The sequence below is a fragment of the Amblyraja radiata genome, chromosome 24 (genome assembly GCF_010909765.2).
Source record: "Amblyraja radiata isolate CabotCenter1 chromosome 24, sAmbRad1.1.pri, whole genome shotgun sequence".
Lineage (NCBI taxonomy): Eukaryota > Metazoa > Chordata > Chondrichthyes > Rajiformes > Rajidae > Amblyraja > Amblyraja radiata.
In genome coordinates, this window is record NC_045979.1 from 12,967,112 (window position 1) to 12,988,922 (window position 21,811).

The 21,811-nt window shown below is 41.0% G+C and overlaps 1 protein-coding gene across 4 annotated transcripts in view; it reads right to left on the reverse strand.

Annotated features, from left to right (window-relative positions):
- The window catches only part of syt2 (synaptotagmin 2), a 552,336-nt gene that overhangs the window by 27,466 nt on the left and 503,059 nt on the right, over window positions 1-21,811 (reverse strand). For all 4 annotated transcript variants that reach the window (XM_033042448.1, XM_033042450.1, XM_033042446.1 and 1 more), the window contains 3 exons: window positions 21,124-21,291; window positions 16,835-17,002; window positions 14,332-14,449 (listed from right to left, as the gene is read on the reverse strand). In XM_033042448.1, coding sequence (XP_032898339.1) covers window positions 14,332-14,449; window positions 16,835-17,002; window positions 21,124-21,291 — 454 coding nt within the window. The remainder of the gene's footprint in view (window positions 1-14,331; window positions 14,450-16,834; window positions 17,003-21,123; window positions 21,292-21,811) is intronic.

Sequence of the window (21,811 nt, forward strand, 5' to 3'; positions counted from 1 at the left end):
TTAGCATTCACTGCGTAAGTCCTGCCCATGTTAGACTTTCCAAAATGCAACACCTCACATTTCTCAGTATTAAATTCCATCAACCATTCCTCAGCCCACCTGGCCAATCGATCAAGATCCTGCTGCAATTTTTTTACAACCTGTAATACCACCCACTTTTGTGTCATCTGCATACTTGCTAATCTTGCCATGTACTTTCTCATCCAAATCATTGATATAGATGATAAACAGTGATGGGCCCAGCACCGAACCTTGAGGTACACCACTGGTCATAGGCCTCCAGTCCGAGAAGCAACTTTCCACTATCAACCTCTGCTTCCTTCCATGAAGTCAATTTTCTATCCATTCAGCTATCTCCCCTTAGATACCATGCGATCTAACCTTCCAGAGCATCCTACCATGTGGAATCTTGTTGAATACTTTGCTGAACATAAAATATATAAAATCTACAGCTCATCAACCTTTTTGGTCGCATCTTCAAAAAACTCAATCAGATTCATGAGACACAACCTCCCACATACAAAACCATGCTGACTATCGCTAATCAGTCCTTGCCCATCTAAACACATCCATGGGTGATGGGTGATATTCCGTCTGCCATTAAAGTTAGAGCAGAGGCATCCTAATGTCGCAACACTACAGTAAGAGTTCAGTCTACTGGCACCCAGTCACAGATTGCTACCAAGGAGAGAATGTACTTGGTAGTCCTGAGGTCACTGAGAGTGGGAGGAGATTGGAGTGGACATAGGGAATGTTGGGTTTGGTGGAAGGACACTGGAATAAATACATAGAAAACAACTTAAAGGACCTACATGGAGTATAAAAAGCTCCTCAGATTTTGTACATAGATTACACATAGATTTTGTACAGTGCAGTATGATTTCTCATCCAGGACATCACAACCCCCAGCGGTATGAATATTGACTTCTCTAACTTCAAGTAACACTTGCTTTCCCCCTGTCTCCATCCCTCCTCCTTCCTAGTTCTCCGACCAGTCTGACTGTCCACCGGATTAAAATTTTTATCTCTGCTCAGTTTGTTGTCACCTTCTCCTAGCTAACAATGATCTATTCTACATTTTCCTTGAACCCATTTCTTTTGATGTCTCATTTTCACACCTTACACTTCCTTATCTCTGTGTCTCCCTCTTCACCGACTCTCAGTCTGAAGAACCCGAAACGTCACCCATTCCTTCTATCCAGAGATGCTGCCTGTCCCGCTGAGTGACTCCAGCATTTTGTGTCTACAACTCCATGCATGGCCGCCATGAGTTAACACATCCATCAAGCAGCAGAGAATCGGCGCTTCTGTTAGCACCAATAACCTGAATTCATCAACAATGTAATATTCCATAAACCAATACTCCATAATTGCTTCCTTTGTAAGTTTTAAATTACAAATGAATGGCGTTATTCTTTAAATAAAGCTTATTTAAACCTCATAATTACAAACTGGTACAGGTACTACCGTATGTGGATCCTGAGTCAGTTTGTCTTTTTTTAATTATAAGAAGTAATTACAGTCTCATTATAATGGCATCTTCTCACTGGGATTCATTTATTAATATAATAATGTGCACTTTAGTAATAGATTTTATTCATTTGCTTATCTTGTTCATTTATTATGTTATTGTATAAAACAGTGAAGCCACACTCAAGGTGGAGAAAACAAATTTCCATCAGGTCCACTGTTAATAAGTTGCAATCATGCTTACCAAGGTGCTAATAATGGTGTCGCTGCTGTATAAAATTAAATTGTTTTTTGAAAGCTTCAAGCCATTCCTATTGTAATGGTAAAATCATTTTACTATTACTTTTCCTACTTATCAGAACATTGTTGTTGTTCGTCCTTCGTAGTCGAAGAAGATCATGACTTCAGTGTTTTTGTTTGTGGGTCCGGAGGTGACTGGCGAGACCGATCCGAGCCCAGAGGGCTCGCCCGCATATGGGACACAGTTGGGTGGGTGCAGCAGAAATTGAAGTGGTTCGAGCCTTGCGCGCGGCGCGTTTCCTCTGAGATTTTGCGGTGCGCTTCTTCGCAGCTGCGGTGGGTCCTGAAGTCATGACTTGCGCTTGACTTGGATTAAAGTGAGGGAGAGTTGCACAAATCGTCAGTCGCACTCTCTCGTCCCGGCCTATCTGGATCCAGTGGCAAGACATAGTCAAGATGACTGGCAATAGGTCAGGATGTGGTGGATGGCCACCAGTGTTCTCCGTGAACATTGTGCCCTAATTGCGCTCCATGAAGCTTTGCTGGGTCCACCTTCCTACCCATTGGACCGCCTCCTGTGGTGGTCTCCTCCACATATTCTGCCGGATCCAGTCTGAACATTAGTGGGAATATGAGTGTTTCATGATGCTGGTCCTGTTCTTACTCCATTTTGCCTGAATGTTCAATGTTCAATCCCAAAGGTATTGGGGTGAAGATTGCAGTAAATAAAAGCTTGTGCTTACGGAGATATAATTTTGCATGGATTTGTCCAGGACTAGCTTCATGAAACACATTCAGATTGAAGATAGATGTTTCATTCTTATGTTCATATTTATACTACAATAGTTGTGGTGCATTTATAATGGAAACCACCTGTAGTAATGTCACACTACATTATTCAGAGATACAGCGCAGAAACAGGCCCTTCGACCCACCATGTCCACACCGACCGTCCACACAATGTCACCATTAATAAATAGATAGAAGAGGGATGGTGTTATTGGTAGCTGAATGTGAACTTTAATATTTATTATGGAAACTATAGACAGAGTGAAGGGATATAATACTCTTGGTATCAAGGCAATTTTTTTTTCGGATACTGCTTACAAAGTATATATGAAATCGAGTACTAGCACTTGAACGGCTCACATTGTATAACAGGCCACTGTACACAATCGTTGGAGTAAAAGCATTGACAAGAAAGGAAAATATTGAATCTGCATTTAGATACTGCATGCCTTCTATAATTGCATGAATTCTTAGAGTTGTACATGAATATATAATACTTTAACGTGAGATCTAGAAGTGGTTTCATAGCGAATAAATAAGAAGGGTGCATTGTATGGAAAAAAAAACAAACAGATTTTTCCTTCTATTGGGGCGGGGTTGGGGTTGGGGTTGGGTTAGCAGGAGCTTGAGACAGTGGCTATTTTATCTATTCTTTGCTGCTCCAATCCATTTTCTTAGGTTGCTTGAGGTGAACTTCTGGGAGGATCTGTTGTCCCATGGCTGAGCAAGGAAATCTCATGGTGCTTTAGTTCCAGCACAATGGGAACAAGGGAGAGCCCTTTGAGGCGGAGGATGTAAAGGAGATTCAGCAAGATGGGCCACAGCAGGGTGGCACGGTGGCACAGCAGTAGATTTGCTGCCTTATAGCACCAGGGACCCAGGTTCCATCCTGACTATGAGTGCTGTCTGTCCAGAGTTTGTAGGTTCTCCCCGTGACCTACATGGGTTTTCTCTGGGAGCTCCGGTTTCCTCCCACACTCCAAAGATATACAGGTTTGTTGGCTAATTGACTTGATAAAATTGTAAATTGTCCCTAGTGTGTGTAGGATAGTGTTAGTGTGCGGGGATCGCTCATCAGCGCGGACTTGCTGGGTCGAAGGGCCTATTTCAATTCTGTATCTCTAAACAATACTAATATAATCAGAGACCAGGTCCCACTGTTAATGTGCAGGGATCGCTGGTCGGTGCGGACTCGGTTGTCCGAAGGGCCTGGCTCCGTGCTGTATCTCTAACCTAAACTAAACTGTTGCAAAGATGGGGTAGATTGGAGATAATTCAGGGACAGACAAAAGAGTTGCAACGGGCCTCAACGCTTCCTTGTCTCAGTCCATTTGGATGAAAGGAAGGAAAGATACAGATGGCTAAGCAGGGTTTCAGTGGGAGTTACTTTAAAACGGTTCAGTACATATTTATTCAAGATCTCTTTTTGACACTGTTGTGATACTTCTTCCGTTGAGTGCTTCACTCCCCTGGAGCAGATTGTTGCAGTCTGTCTAACATCATTTGCTGTTTGTTGTGCAAAAATTATCTTCAGTGTAATTTTTATGCTGGTAAAATCAACTTCCTCAATGCCCAAAGGGGAAGTTTAATTCCCGGCATCACAGAGACACTGTGGTGGAAAAGCACTGTGTTGTTTCGTAGCCAGAGGTGCAATCTGCTTCAGAGTTCTAAACAGGATTTGGCTTCTAGTGAACCTTACGGGCTCCATAGCTTCCGATGTTATTACATTTAAACGATGCAGGCAGCATTATGAATCAGGAAACTTTTTTTTGAGTCAATTGTTAATTTTCCAAAGTTACCCAAAATGCAGGCTCTCTCTTTATACCTTAGAAAATGTCTCCCCTCTCCCTTCTCCCATAGCATACAAAGGTAAGTCTGTTGTTTCTCACTTAGACGACCAATGCTAATCTTTTGGAAAATAGTAGCATCTACAATATAGAAAGAATAGTAGCATAATAATCACAGCAAGCTCCTACAAATAGGTATCTGATAATAACTTATTGAGGTGTATAAATTCAGAGAGGAATAGATTGGGTAGCTGCACAGAGTCCCTTGCCCAAAGTAAGTGAATCGAGGGCCAGAGGACATATAGTAGGTTTAAGGTGAAGGGGGAAAAATGTAATAGGAATATGAGGGGTCACTTTTTCCACACGAAGGGTGGTGGGTGGGTGGAACTAGCTGCCGAAGGAGGTAGATGAGGCAAGGACTATCCCAACATTTAAGAAACAGTTAGACAGGTACATGGATACAGGTTCGGAGGGATAATGACCAAACGCAGCCAGGTGGGACTAGTGTAGATGGGACATGTTGGTCGGCGTGGGCAAGTTGGCCCGAAGAGCCTTTTTCCACACCGTATCACTCTATGACTCTGAACTAGCAACCAGTAATACTAGTTGAGGAATACATTTTAACTAGGTCACCAGAAATAACTTTGCAGTTCACTATTGAAAGGGCATTTTTATGACAACCCATGAGAACGGACATGATCTAACTTGAATGTCTAATCCTCATGTCGGAAGAAGGATCCGTGCCTATAGAAGGGCCCTGACCCGAAACGTAACCTATCAATATTCTCCAGGGATGCTGTTTGACCAGTTGAATTACTCCAGAATTTTGTGTCTTTTTTCTTTAAGTAACAGAAAAGTTAACTGTGTGGTACTCCCTTAATACAACAGTGGACGGAAGAGTCAACGATTTGGAGCGGTTCACTTTTCTGCCCTCGGGATATTGGTGTTTGGATTTTATCCAAAATTATTATTTGTAGAACTTAATTAATATACTTTGAAGCTGTGAGAGTCTGATCAAAGTTTCTTTTTCAAAATATTGATTTTGATTCATATATGGATTTGAAAACAGCAACCGTCCACCATCGAACATTATTTTGCATATAATGTAAAACATTGTATGACTTTAGATTTTAGACATACAGCGTGGAAACAGGGCCTTCAGCCCACCGAGTCCGTGCCCACCACCGATCACCAAACACTAGCACTATCCTACACACCTGGGACAATTTACAATTTTACCAAAGCCAATGAACCTACAAACTATGTCTTTGGAGTGTGGGAGAAAACCGGAGCACCTGGAGAAAACCCACAAGGTCACAGGGAGAATGTACAAACTCTGTAAAGACAGCACCGTGGTCTGGATAAAGCCCGAGTCTCCGGTGCTGGGGCAGCAACTGTGGATGGCTCAATTGTAATCATGTATTGTCTTTCCATTGACTGGATAGCACGCAACAAAAGCTTTTCACTGTACCTTGGTACACGTGACAATAAACTAAACTAAACTAAACTAAACTAAACAAAACTCTACTACTGCGTCAATGTGCCACCCCGTAACTTATGAGCAACTTAAATTTAACAGGATCGTTACTGCAGCATTAATATTTCAGTATGGGATTTTTCATCATCCAGCATGCAATGCATTTGTACAATGAATATTATGAAACAGAATTCCAGAAATACGAAAAAAAATAGCTGTTAATTAACAACTACCTGTAACTTGCCAGACTATCAATTATTCTGGCGGGCAATCGACAGATCAGTTATGATTAATGTGTTTTGCAGGGTACTAAATAGAGAGAGGTGGGCTGAAGCTGATCGTGATAAATGTAATGCAACAGAAATATGGTGGGAGTGGGAACTAGATGGTGGGGGAAAGAAAGTAATTTAATCAGAAAAATCAGAATAATCAATTATATGTGAGGATAATGAAGACACTGGAGACGACTGATGCTGGTATGTGGAACATAAAACAAAATGCTGGAGGGACTCAGCGGATCCTGCAGAATCCATGGTGGAAAATGGACAGACGGTGATTTGGGTTGAGAGCCTTCATCAGGACTGGAGGTTATCGTTACAATTAATAATCTTCATGGGATTCAAATTGCATTGAATAAAATTAATTGTCATATTTTTATATTTCCTTATGAGATAGAATTTAGCCCTTCTAGTCAGTGCCAGCTCTTAGAGCAATCCCATATCTCCACTTATTTTCTCACGTATGCCCATCAGATCCACTCTGCTTCTTCTCCCTCCTATAGGAGGAGTAATTCTACACAAACCGATTAACTTACACAAGCAAACTGGAGAAACTGCAGGACCTCCTGATTACCAACCATTTTAATTCCTCTTCCCATTCTCACACTGACTTTGCCCTCTTGGGTCTCCTCCATTGCCAATGTGAGGCCACACACAAACTGGAGGGACAACACCTCACTTTGGCTGCATACAACCCAACGGTATGAACATTGAATTCTCCAATTTGAAGGTAACTGCATAATCTTCCCTCTATTCCTTCCACTCACCCCCGCCCCAATATAACACCCCCCCCTCTTTCCCCATGCTCTCCTCTGCCTGACCTGGATTTGCAACTATTCCGCTATTCTCCGCTTCCACGTACATTCCTTCCTCTAGCTTCACAATTTGTAACTCTTCAATCCTTTTGACACACCTTCTATCTTTATATTTAGAGTAGATAATAAATTTGGAGTAGTTAAGGTGAATGCACAGTCTTTATCCTAGTGTAGGTGAATCAAGAGGGCATGGGTTTAAGATGATAGAGCAACATTTAATAGGAACCTAAAGGAAAACTTCACACAGAGGGTCGTGGGTATCTGATACGAGCTGCCAGATGAGGTAGTTGAGGCAGGTACAATGAAAATATTTTAAAGATATTTGGACAGGTTTAGATGGCTAAGAGCCAAATGTGGGTAAATGGGACTAGATTAGATGGGGCAACTTATTCGTCATGCACAAGTTGGGCTCAAGGGTCTGTTTCTGGGCTGTATGACTGTTTCAGATCAATAATCTTTCATCAGTGCAGTTGTATAGGGAGCTCCAGGAATTAGATTTAGAAATGTCAAAAACAGTGATATACTTCCTAGTCAAAATGATGTCTGACTTGGAGGAGAACTTGTGGTTAATGCTGTCTGTTCTTGCCCTTCTTGGTTGCTGAGATTTCAGGTTTTGGAGGTGTTGCCTAGGTATGTAAATACAGCCACAGTGTGTTGATGGTGGAGAAGGAAAATATTCAGACAGATGAATGGTTTGTACAATCCACATAGAAACATAGAAAATAGGTGCAGGAGTAGGCCATTCGGCCCTTCAAGCCAGCACCACCATTTAATATGATCATGGCTGATCATCAAAAATCAGTACCCCGTTCTTGCTTTCTCTCCATATCCCTTGATTCTGTTCGCCCTAAGCGCTATATATAACTCTATCTTGAATACATCATGCTTAGCTAATTAAATTCTTGATGTTGTAATGGAAAAACTGGGCTAGGCAGTGTTGCTGAATGTACTGATCCGTGTTAATGTCTGATGAAGTACTAAAGCCAAAACCTTTTAAGTGACAGGTGCAGCACGAGTCGAAATTGGTTGAAGGGATTTAAACAGAGGATAGTAGTGAATTATTATTTGTCAAACTGGAAGGAACTGTGTAATGGTGCACCCCAAGTATTGGTGAAAGGAGTCATGTGTTGTTTTCATACCAATTGAACTTAACTTGAAGATATAATTAGAATTTACAAATAACATGCAACTTAAGTAAGAGAGTAAGCGTAAGTCTGAAGAAGGGTTCCGACCCAAAACGTTACCCATCCTTTTTCTCCAGAGATGCTGCCTGACCCGTTGAGTTACTCCAGCACATTGTGTCTATCTTAAGTAAGGGATTTCTTGGAGACCTATATGGACTATTGAAATGGATGCACACGCCCACACAAGCACACATCAGATGAAATTTAACACAAAGAAAGGTGACGAGATTAATTACCCGTGTGTAATTCCTGTAATTCGGGTGTAAAATTAAAAAAAAAGACAACTGCTAAATGGCCTAATTACGGCAAACAAGTGAAAGAGTGGAGAAGGGTGAGACCATGAGAGGAGTTTTCATGTGTGAGACTACCTTGTAATGAATTGGGAACCTAAAAGGTCTGTCCCATTGTGAAATCAAAGACATCAAAAGAATCTGTTAATTTGCATGTAAGAACAAGGATTGTATTTTGCACAGTTCTATTGATGCCATTTGAAAGTTAATTCAATAATTCACTGGCTGTACTTAGTGCTACAAAATGGCAATGCCAAGTTTCTGACCTGTGTGCCTTTTGAATTAAAAATGGTATGCATTACACTTGATTTTCCGGCATAAAATGGGCTCAGAGGATACCAATTTGTAATGCAATGGCCTGTGCCCAATCTGTGCTGTCATTAGTTCTGCTGCAAAATTCATAGGGCTTTTTTTTTTAGCTTTGCTGGGCGGAAGCCTAAGAAAGGTGTTAAGCCCCCTGACTATATTAATTATTGTCATAACACCTGTTCAAAGATGCTTTGGTTAGAGATGAGCAAGTCAGCATCTGGCCTCTACTGCATTGGGTTCTTTGATGGCTGCCAGCCAAAAGCGCATGTTAAAATACTGTTTTCTTTGAGACAGTTTCTTGTGGAGATAGGCAGCGCTGATGTAGTTCTCCCGGAATGGATCCACAGTAAACTGATCACCCAATCCCCATCTCTTGCCAGCCAAAAGAAGATAGATATCTCCTGTCGTGCAATTATCTCTGAAGCTACACAAAGCTACACCTCTTTCACTGAAATGCAATCATTTCTGGGTCTTTGGTTATTATCCACCTGTCCTAAATTATTTTTTTACCTGCTTTGATATGTGACTTCATGCAAGGAACACAAAGCTGCTCACTCTCTCTTTCGATTACATTCCCCATTCAGTATGTAGGTCAGTTGAATTTCCAATACACACCCCTTTGTTCATCAGTCCTTTAATGCTACGCACCAAGGATCATACATTAGAAGGGACCATTTGAATTTGAAAGCATTGATGTACTGTAATTCCTTGCCAATTATTTCTACAGTATCTCCCGCATAAGCAACTAAAACTACATGCTAAAGATAGGCACAAAGTGCTGGAGTAACTCAGGCAGCATCTCTGGACAAAACGGATGGGTGATGTTTTGGGTCGGGACCTTTCTTCAGATTGAAAATAGGGGGAGAGGGGGGTGGGAGAGGAGAAGAGCTGGAGGAGAGAAACGACCAGGACTGATCAAGGCAAGAAACCAATTACCTCAGGCAAGGTGGAGCCCCATTATTGGCTAGGGAAGGTGTGATCTCAAGAGAGAAACAAAGTGGTGAACTAGAACGTCTTGGGTAAAGGAAGGGGGGAATGGGGGAGGAGAGAGGAGAGTTAGTAGAAGTTACTTAAAACTAGAGTATTCAACATTCATACCACTGGGTTATAAGCTACCCAAGCAAAATATGAGGTGTTGTTTCCCCAATCTGTGTGTGGCCACGTTGCAGTCTCCCTGTGACCGTGTGGGCTTCCTCTGGGAGTTCTGGTTTCCTCCCACTTCCCACGATGCAGGTTTATAGATTAATTTGCCTCTGTAAATTGCCCCTAATGTGTAGGGCATGGATGAGTATGTGGGATAAGATAGAACTGTGGTTTGTGCAGGCTTATTGGTTAATTGGCTTGATATAATTGTAAATTGTCCTTAGTCTGTGTAGGATAGTGCTAGTGTAAGGGGATCATTGGTCAGCGCAGACTTGGTGGGCCGAAGGACTTGTTTCCATTCTGCATCTCTAAACTAAACAAAAGTAAACTAGTGTGAATGGTTAATTGCTGGTCGGCGTGGACTTGCTGGGCTGAAGGGTCTGTTTCCATGCTGTATCTCTAAACTAAACTTGTGGATCTTCATACATACACTACAATCTTCATACATACATACATACACCAGGGCTACAATAGCTACGAAACTTGTGGCCAGCATTCTCCAAGCTCTGAAACAGAGTTTGTTCAGATTGGAACTGCCAAATGGTTACTGACTGAGAGATTCGGAAACATTCATGGAACGGTTTGTGAAATTGAACCACAAAACTCAAGGCAGATTTGCAGATGATGTAAAAGGCATCTTAATAACTTGAGTAATTCCAGTGGTGATTATTTGGCATTCATCGTCACATAATGTGAAAATATTTCAAGCCTTTCATATCTCAAAAACCATCATCCTGAACATTCTTAGTCAGTCGTACAGCACCAAAACAGGCCCTTTGGCCCAACTCGTCCATGCCGACCAAATTGCCCCTTTCATGCTAGTCCCATTTGTTTACATTTACCCCATATCACATAATACATTCCTATCCATGTACATGTCCATGTGTCTTTTAAATGTTGTTATATCCCTGCCTCAACTACCTCTTCTGGCAGCTCATTCCATTTACCTACCACCCTGGTAGGTATATGGAGTGAAAAAGATCCCCCCCTCCAGGTACCTATTAAATCTTTTCCTCTTACCTTAAATCTATGCCCTCTAGTTCTTGATTCCTCTACCCTAGGTAAAAGACTCCATGCATTCACCCTATCAATTTGACTCTGTAAATTCATCTCTCAGCCTAGCCTACCCAATCTTTCCCTATAGCTCACACCCTTGAGTCTTGGCAACATCCTTGTAAATCATCTCTGCACTCTTCCCATTTTATTGCCATCCTTGATCATTCGCAGCATGACACAGCACAGTTGGAAGTTATTCAGTTACTTGAACCTGTACCAGCATCTGAAAGGGCTTGCCAATTAACCCAATCCCTTCACAAAATGCAGCATGTTTTCTTTCCACATTTTTATCCAAAGAACTTTTGAAAGTTTTACTGAACAAACTTCTATCACCCGTTTAGGTGACATTTGACATTGCTGCAACCTTGACCAATTCCTCCTGAATTATCAATATTCATCAAGGTTTTGAAATGCTGTATCAAATCCTTAACCTCACTGCTCTGAGAAGGACAACAAATATTTCCTGGACATATTTCAAAACCTTGACATTCTACCTAAAGTGCAGCGCTGGCATTCTACCTACAGTGCAGAGCATAGTTTTGACTCCAACACTTCAGTCGTGGCATGACCAATCTTTTTAGTTTAGAGATACAGAGATGCAGCCTGCAAACAGGCCCTTCGGCCCATTGAGTCCATGCCAACCAACGATCCCCGCACACTAGCACTATCCTATACACGAAGGATAATAGCTACGAATTTACCAAAGCCAATTAACCAAAAAACCTGTACGTCTTTGGAGTGTGAGAGGCAACTGGAGCACCCGGAGCAAACCCATGCGGTCTCATGGAGAATATACAAACTCCGTACAGACAGCACCCATAGTCAGGATCGAACCCTGGTCTCTGGTGCTGTAAGGCAGCAAGTCTACCGCTGCGCCACCGTGCCATCAAATATATATATACTTATATTTAGCTTTGGCAAAACCATTTTCTTTTTGGTCTCCATATCTCACAATTACGTCAAAGATATCATATGCATTTTAATATCCGCTTGAACCTGCTTGTCACTTACATCAATTCCTTTGCTTCTTTCCTCCCAACTAACATGTTTCTCAAAATGTTTTATATATTGTGCCAATTATTATATATTTTCTCTCCTTTTCCTTTCTAGCAAAAATAGTAATATTACACTTTACAGTGTGGTATTTTGCTTTGTATTATAGATGTCCACGCTTTTCACCAGGCCATGTGTTCTTCTGGTCCCTCACAATTGGCCTCATTATCCATCATATTCCTGTTCTGTTCTTCTTCTTCTTCTTTTCGTGTCCACCTTGTTACAAATGTTGGCCTTGCTGTCATCGTCCATACTGAAAAGGACGCAAGCTTCCGGCGACAATCAGTGGAAGCCATCACGTGTCGCAATAGATGATGGTGGAAGCAGAATTAGCTCAGGATACATCCAGTTCCCAGCTCCGCGATGTGGATGCTTCTGCTATGGGGCCCCTGTTCTGTTAACTGCTTATCTATACTCATACATTCTCTTTTATTATACTTTTTCGGTTCAACTTGGTTAATGAAAAAATTTTCAAACTCAACATCAATGATTAACCTTTCCTAACCTTTCATTTTCTTGTTAATAACTTTAATCATCTTGCATTTCTTGCACTGATTCCCATTCCTGCTCCCTTTGTGGGACAGTGTCTATGATGTACCTAAACCAGATTCTCTTCGAAGGTGGTCTCATACTCGTTATTCCTTTTGAATTTTGTCCCGACTACATCCATTATCACTCACAGAAATTCATTCTCCAGCAGTTGAATATTTTAATTCAGTTTAGTTTAGAGATACAGCGCAGAAACAGGCCCTACGGCCCACCTTGTCCGCATCCAACAGCAATGCCCGCACACTAACACTATTCTAAACACATTAGGAACAATTTACATTTATACCAAGCCAATTAACCTACAAACCTATACATCTTTGGATTGTGGGAGGAAACTGGAGATCCTGGAGAAAACCCACGCAGATGACATGGAGAACGTACAAACTCCGTACAGACAAGCACCCATAGTCAAGATCGAACCCAGGTCTCTGGTGCTGTAAGGCAGTAGCTCTACTGCTACGCCACCATGGTGCCCCATGTATGAAATGCATAAATGAAATGCATAATTCTGGTGTTCCTCCCTCTGCCAAATCATCTTTTAGATTTAGAGTTACAGCCTGGAAACAGGCTTTTCGGCCCACCGAGTTCACGCCGGCCAACGATCACACTAGTTCTATCCTACACACTAGGGACAATTTATAGAAGCCAATTAACCTACAAACCTGCATATCATTGAAATGTGGGAGGAAACCATAGCACCCGGAGAAACCTCACAAGGTCACAGGGTTCCTGATAGGGTGATCGCTTTACTTGTTCCGTCAGCCTATATCACCTTTTCTGCTACCCAAACTGACCAGTTTCTTTTCTACTTCCCTGGTGCCACCATGAACTCCCTGTAATAAAGGAAAATCATGGAAAAAAGAGGAATCTACAATTTTTTTAGAGATACAGCATGAAAACAGGTCCTAGGGCGCACCAAATCTGCACCGACTAACAATCACTCCGTACATCAGTTCTATCCTACATTCTAGGGACAATTTACAGAGGACAATTAACCTACAAACCTACATGTATTTGGAATGTGCGAGGAAATGTGAGCACCCGGAGAAAACCAACATGGTCGCAGGGAGAACGTGCAAACTCCGTACAGACAGCACCTGTAGTCAGGATTGATCCTGGGTCTCTGGTGTTGTAAAGCAGCGCTCTACCGCTGTGCCACTGTGCCGCAATAACATCTACAATTAGATTTTCTGCATTTTAAAATAAAATTCTGAATTCTTTGACCATCTTTAGTTCCAGTGAATAAAGGTTTACTTAGTGTTTTTGTGGGGAAGGAAGATAAAATCTGTGTGTAGAAATACTACTGAATATTGTTTTATGTCCAATCAGATTTCAATCCATTCAGAAGTTTCTTGAGGTGAATTTAATAACATTTTTGATTTAAAGAAGTTAATGCTGTCACAATTGCTAAGCACAAAAAAAGAATTTGTCAGGAAATACAAACCTGGAATATTATATTTTATTTCTCATTATATGCATAAAGGAAATAGTAAGATTTTTCAGGGGTTTTTATAAGATTGTAAATAAAATGAACATTTATGATACAGCTGATTTTATTTGAAATTACAAGTTCGCCCACAAATTGTTTCCCTTTGAACATTGAGAGTTTATAAGCAAGTATAAACCAAAGCATAATTCTTAATCTTAACAGCTGCCTGCTGATATTTTCTTGCTGGTTCCCGGTAATACATTGCGATCATTGTTTTCAGAAAGCTGAAGGATAAAAACTGAAGAGTTCCTGAGGGATATACTGGTTGAGAACTCCGTATAATGTGCGGTCAATTTTCTCTTCATCCAGCGCTGGTGATATATTGCAAGATGCCTGTGCACTTACTGTTAGCTCTAATGGTTCTCTTAAATCCTGACACATCTGAGCTGTTGTCTTACTCACCTGAGAGTCCACCCACGTCCATTTTCTTTAGATTCTTTGCTTCCAGAATACAGACTGTGAGTTTCCCTGCTGTCGGCACGTAACGCAGTGAGGTACAAATGTCTCCCAGTTTCTCCGGCTGCGGGAAAGCGATGAAGAAATTTAGAACGGATCGAAAATGTCCACATATTTGCAGGGATAATGCCAGAAAATTAACGCGGAGCATTAGGTCAGCAGAACATCTGCCCACTTCAGGGATCTGGGCTTGAGAACAGTCATCCAGACTGCATGACAGTGTGTGCAGGAAGGAACTGCAGATGCTGGTTTATACCGAAGGTAGACACAAAATGCTGGAGCATCCCAGCGGGTTAGGCAGCATTGCTGAAGAAAAAGAATAGGTGATGTTTCGGGTTGGAACCCTTCCTCAGACTGAAAGTAGAGGTGAGGGATGGGGAAATAAATTGGAGGCGGGAAAAGGCCAGAACAAATGAGGGCCAGCAACAGGTGACCCCAGGAAGGATAGAGGCCATAATAATAATAATAATAATAAATTTTATATTTAATGGGCGCCTTTCATACAAAATCTCAAGGACACCTTACATACATAATGGCCCATTGTTGGCTGGGGAAGGTATGATAACGAGAGTGAGCGAAAGATGCGAACTGTGGAATCAGTAAGACGACTAGGGTGGGGGGAGTAGTGGGAGGGAGATGGGGCATAATAATTGTCGTCAGCGGATGGATGGGAAGTCCCGGGGAGGCGGTGAGGGTCGGCAAGGCGGTGGATATTGGTTCTGCTCCTCACTGCAAGACAGTGCTTTAATTGTAAAGGCCCCATATTGAGGCAAGTTTGGGATTAGATTCCCATGGCTGTGATTTTGCATGAAACTTTGTATCATAGGTATTAAATAGAAATTTCTGCTCTAATAAACAAACCATTACTGAAAAATGCCCATGCAAGAAAGCCTTCAGATTACCAGTCAAACCAAAAGAGCAACCATTTAAAGAAATGTTGGTCTTCTCTGATTTTCCATGAAAAATAATTTCCATATTGAAGATAACATGTAACCTGAGGCAGTTTCAATCAGGTTATGCTTTAAAATGTCAACATATTAAATATAATTAAAATGCTCCTTGTTTAAGGGCAGAGTTCGATCTGAAAAATGAGTTTACTGCTGAAAAAGAACAGCTTAGATCAGATGGGGTCTGAATGTCAACAAAAAACTGGGACTACTTTAACTCCTGATCCATATTTGAACAATGTACCATTGACCACCATCATGTCCACACCTGAAAATAGCCTGAGTAGTGCCAGTGCAGGTGTGTCAGGGGACTGTAATGTCGAGGATTCACGGAAGCCATTCATGGAATAATTGTGTAGGAAGGAACTGCAGATGCTGGTTTAAACCGAAGATTGACAAAAATGCTGGAGTAATTCAGGCTACATCTCTGGAGAGAATGGGTAACGTTTCGGGTCGAGACCCTTCTTCAGTCAGCCTCGCTCAGGGTAGTTGACAACCATAATTTAATTTCTGGATTTGGAAGATCCAATGAGGGTCAAACTCGACATGGAGGAACAATGGTGAAAGTTGTAGAGCAAGAACAAAATGCCAAGGTAAATTCAAAGAAGTAACTTGCAGTGGCATATTTTAGGCTCGGGTAAACAGATCAGCTCTTCTAGGTCTTAATAGTAGAATTTGGTGCCCCCCCCATCGATGGTCACCTCTTTGTGACAATGCCAGATATTGAAATATGGATCAGGAGTTAAGATGGTTCCCTGCTCAGATAGCATGTGTTACACCTGCCCCCAAAAGTATTTGTAGTTAACATTGACCTGGATAAATTAAGTTGGTAGAATTAATCCAGAAGGTATCTACAGGAGTCCCTGCCTCAAAAAAGCAGCCAGCATCATCAGAGACCTGCATCACCCTGGCCAGACTCTTGTTTCATGTCTGCCATTGAGAAGAAGGTATAGGAGTCTGAAAACTATAATATCCAGGTTCAGGAGCAGCATCTCCCTACAATCATCAGGCCATTAAACACTACAACTTAATAATAGTCTCCGGACTATATAAACTTGTGGGCTTTTCTTTTTACTTTGCACTATTATCGTTTATATATTTGTCTGTTCGTTTTAAAATATATATATATGTGGAACTTTGTTGTTGTTGTTTATTGCAGGTTTAACAGAGTACTATGTTTACATTTTTGTTATGCTGCTGCAAGTAAGAATTTCATTGTCCCATTTCGGGACATTTGACAACAAAACACTCTTGGCTCTTGACTCTTGATAATCAGTTTATAAGCTTGCAAGCACTGGAAAAATGGTTCATATTGAAAACTTGAATGACTTCCCCCAATTTGCTTACGATTTGTTCTACATCATAGAACCTTTCTAAGCGTTTGGATACGAGCAAATTACGCTCCGAATTTTTGCACAGCATGTACCTGTCATCCGCTACCTGTTTTCCATGGTAGTACCCCATGGATAGTAATAGACTAGTTTAAAACAGTTAACCCTTACCTCTTCTTTCTCAGCACTCTCTAGATCACGCCATTCTTCAAGCTGTTGCCCAAAGTCAACTTTGGTCATTAGGACTGTTACTTGACCGATGCAGTCATGTTTGGAGAATCGATCAAAGTCATAAACAGCCATCATCAAGGTCTTTCCTCCCAACTCCTGATAAGGAACCTGTGTATAAAATCAGTTCAGGTTAAAAATGGCAGAAAATCGCTGTATTACTTTGTCCTTTGCAAACTGGTTCTATTGCACTTGACATTATGATTGCGATATCTGCAGCAAATTGCCCCGGGGCAGAAATCCAATAACTACTGCGATTTAAAAAAAAACCTACTGAGATACATTGGAAGTATACAATTTCAGGTAAACTTTTGCATTCGAATCGTTATAAAAAAAACTTTGCTGAAAAATCAAAAATTATTTATAGAATCACTTTGCATATTTCAATGTGATTTATGAAGTGCTTTTTAAAAAAAAAACATTGGTGATTGATTGCATACCCGGCTGGGAGGTGCTTATCTCTATTTTAACTGAACTGATTTGTGAATCTCTGCTGCTTGACATCTCATTAAATGTAAAGACTCATCTGTAAATTTCAACAAAGCAGTCTATTCATTGCTTGGAAATATCTCTTGGCATTAAGTATGTCGGCCAATATTTTCAGCTCTTCTTTCAGTAACGTGTTTCATTTTGCCCAGGAAGCTTTGGCACCATGTTACACATTTTAAAATTCAATGATATTTTTGTTTTTGTCAAGCAGGAAAATATATAATTTATGCCATCACTATTGCTGATGGACTTAAAGTGTTACTGAATATTCAGAGTGAGTTCAGGTACCATTTTAGCCATCTTTGTGAGATTGTTTGCTTGCTGTACTCTTTAGCTAGCTATTTTTATCACGGTTCACAGAGGCTGACTCTGTTGCATTGGTGCATCACAGGTCAGAAGGATTTATCATTCGTGAGACCATTAGACACATAGCAGAATAAATCTTCATGTTTTAGTACTCCCACAGCTGAACTTCCCACACTGAGAGCACATATGAAGAATTTCAGTGCACGCCTCATTAACATTCATGGCCAGGAAATCATAGGCCCATAAATGAGCTGAATTCCCATTACGTGTTCCCAGTGTTTGAAGTTTTGTGTGGAAACTTTAAATATGAGAAGTTCTACCTCTGCGTGATGTAATTTGATCATGGGTGTCCAGAGAAGGCCTTAGGTGTGGTCCCCGCCTGTATTGAGTTGACCGAAGATAGACACAAAATGCTGGAGTAACTCAATGGGAAAGGCAGCATCTCTGGAGAGAAGGAATGGGTGACTTCTCTCCAGAGATGCTGCCTTTCAGACTGGAGTCTGAAGAAGGGTCTCGACCCAAAACGTCACTGCAGTCTGAAGGAGGGTCTCGACCCGAAACATCACCCATTCCCTCTCTCCAGAGATGCTGCCTGTCCCGCAGAGTTACTCCAGCTTTTTATCTCCATCTTCAGTTTAAACCAGCATCTGCAGTTCCATCCAACATATATTGAGTTGACCATTTATATTGGGAGTGATATTATCTTCTTCATCACCTTTGGACTGAGGATGAGTGTGATGGAGTTATATAGTCTTAGAGTCATATGGCATGGAAATAGACTCTTCGGCCAAGCTTTCCCATGCCGACCAACATACCCCATCGGCACTAGTCTCACCTGCCTGCATTTGGCCCATATCAGTCCAAACCTATTCTATTCATAAACTTGTCCCAATGTTTCTTAATGTTTCAGAATAAGAAATGTATACCAAACACAAAGATAAACACCAAGTTTTGGAGTCCACCAAATCCACACTGACCAGCAATCATCCTGTACACTAGCACTATCCTACACACGAGGGACAATTTAGACTTTACAGAAGCCAATTAACCTACAAACCTGAACATCTTTTGAAATGTGGGAGGAAACCAGACGAACTGGAGAAAACTCATACAGTCAAAGGGAAACGTAGAAAATCCCTACAGACAACACCCTTAGTCAGGATCGAACCTGGGTCTCTGACGCTGTAAGGCAGTAGCTCTACTGCTGCACCAGTGTGCCATCCCAAATATTGATTTTTTCTTTTGTCAAAACATGAGAAATGGATATAATGGAAATTGTTGCTGTGATTAGACTTAGTTGAAATCCGGTTTGACCAAGTTTGCTGGGAACACAATTTGTTCCATACTTGTTATTACTATTTTGATTTTAATAAATGTAACTCTAGGGAGCAGACTCAGTGGGCAGAAAGGCCTAATTCTGCTCCTATGTCATAGAATCGTAGAGTGATACAGCGTGGAAGCAGGCCCATCGGCCCAAGTTGCCCACACTGGCCATCATATCACAGCTACAGTACACTATTCCCACCTGCCCACGTTTGGGCTATATTGCTCCAAACCTGTCCTATCCATGTACTTTCTGTTTCTTAAATGTTGGGAGAGTCCCTGCCTCAACTACCTCCTCTGGCAGCTCATGTTTTATGATCTTATGAACTTGGGCTGTGGGGACTGTGAAATTAACACTCATTGGTGTATAATATTCACCAATGAGCAGTTATGGATACATCATTGATCTGTAATCTCAATGTCAATACTTTGAATAATTTGACCTTCAGTGTTGTTGATGTTTGTTGAAATCTCCCACAGGTGGCAGTGTTCCTGATGTATCTTCAACTGGAGCAGGGATGGGGAACCTGTGGCCTTAAGGCCGCATGCGGCCTTCCGGGCCATTAAGTGCGGCCTTTTGAATGAATCCAAATTTTGTAGAAAAAATCCTTTTATTTTTATGAATATGTTTTTGTTTGTCTTATATTTTTATTTTAATCTTAAAATGAACGTATATTTAAAATACTAAAGAGTAAAAGAAAATTCAACAAAATAATCCTCCCCGACCGATGGCCACAATTAAAACATTAGTAAGTCATGAGGGCTATTTTAACAAAATAATGTACATTTTGAAGTATATCTAATTGAAGTTTCTTGGATGCGGCCTTATTAGATTACAGCTAACTTAATGCGGCTTTCTAACATGAAAAGGTTCCCCACCCTGAACTAGAGGAATAAGGCACAGCTGCACTGACAAAATCAGTTTTGTTTGTACAATTTTTCAAAGGGTCCAGTTTAGCTGAGAAGTGAATATATCAGTTATAACTTTGATTTTGATAAACAGAAATGAGATATAATTCAATATCTTAGAATATGTCCATTTTTGGAAATGGTTTATAACAGCCGATTTGTTAATTTTTTGTCTTTTGTTCCAATAAACCTTTTAAAATTCAGGAGCTCCGGATTTCTGTGGACAGGAAGGATACTAATGAAGTTGAAGACAGAAGGAACTGCAGATGCTGGAGTTTTGCCTAAAACACAAAGTGCTGGAGTAACTCAGTGAGTCAGGCAGCATCTCTGGAGGGCATGGATAGGTGACGTTTCGGGTCAGGAGCCTATCTATAAAGATAGATGACAAACTGAAACGTCTCCTACCCGCCCTCAGAGATGGTGACAGACCCGCTGAGTTACTCTTGCACTTTTTGTTAAAATCGTACAGTGTGGAAACAGGCCCTTTGGCCCAACTTGCTCACACCAACCAACATGCCCCATCCACACTAGTCCCACATGCCTGTGTTTGGCCCATATCCCTCTCAATTTGTCCTATCCATGTGCTTGTCTAAATGTTTCTTAAATGTTGTGATTGTACCTGCCTCAATTACCTTCTCAGCCTACACACTAATTAAGTTATTACATTGAAAAGGATTAAAGATAAATATGAATAGGAGTGATATAAGGTTGTTCAGAGAGCAGGCCTGGAATCAATTACTGTTTTGCACAGTGATCACTTTATTCTTTTTAGGATCAAGGCTCCAATGCAAGTTAAATGATATATTTTTATCTCCTAAATTGCTCAAAGTAAGCAAAAGTTCCGAACGCCAATGAACTTTATTGTTGGGAAACTTTGTGCAAATATTGTGCAGCCTCTTTCAGAGTGCACAATTTACAATTAAAGTACATGATTTACTTGTTTTTGTAAAAAGCATTTCACAAATCTCCAAGTGGTGCTTTTAAAGAAAGTTAATGCCTGCGGTCAATAATGTCTCGGAAAACCACTGATTTCCATTGGCAACGTTGCTTATTTATTTATTAGCAAAATATCAGGCTTTGTATGATGGATGCTAATGGAAAGCATTAAAAATAAAAAAAACAAGTTGCACAAACCTTTCTGACTAATTGACACAACACCGAAATGTAATGTATTCAATGTATCGTTGCTTGCCATGAAGTGTTACCTTGAATACGAAGGATTCATTGAAGGTAGGGTTTAGAGTCTTTTTCTGAACTTTAGTCTCATATTTCTTCTTCTTGTCCGGGAGCAGGAAGACTTTAACGTAAGGGTCAGATGTTCCACCAATGTCCAATGCAGGAAGTTCAGCTGCCTGAATAATTCCCACTGTTAGCTGTAAAACACATGGGAAATGGTAATGAAAAAGATATCAAATTCTATACCAGAGTCATAGTCCTGCAACAAGGAAACAGGCTCGTTGGCCCAACTAATCCAAGATGCCCCATCCATGCAAGAACCATTTGCATGCGTTTAGCTGATATCCCTCTAAACCTTTCCTATCCATCTAGTCATCACATTTTATTATCAGGACAGAAAGCAAGCCTTTCCATGGGAACTTGGTTGAGTCTACATAAAAACGGCTGAGATTATATGACTGAGGTTCTGCTTGTATTTTTCAGCATGCCTTTCAAGCAACAGAACGTACATTAACACCTTATTTGGAAAAATAGCTACAACCCCAAAGAAAGAAAGGTCACTTCTTTACACGTATCTCGTTTTGATCTTATATGAAGGAGGTTGTGGGATATGCTGCAAGGGTGCTGTCTGGTTCTCTCCCATTGCTGGATCTGTGGCTTTATTTATCCTCAGTTATGCTTTACTCTTACATTACACACTAGCTACAGTCTGTCAAG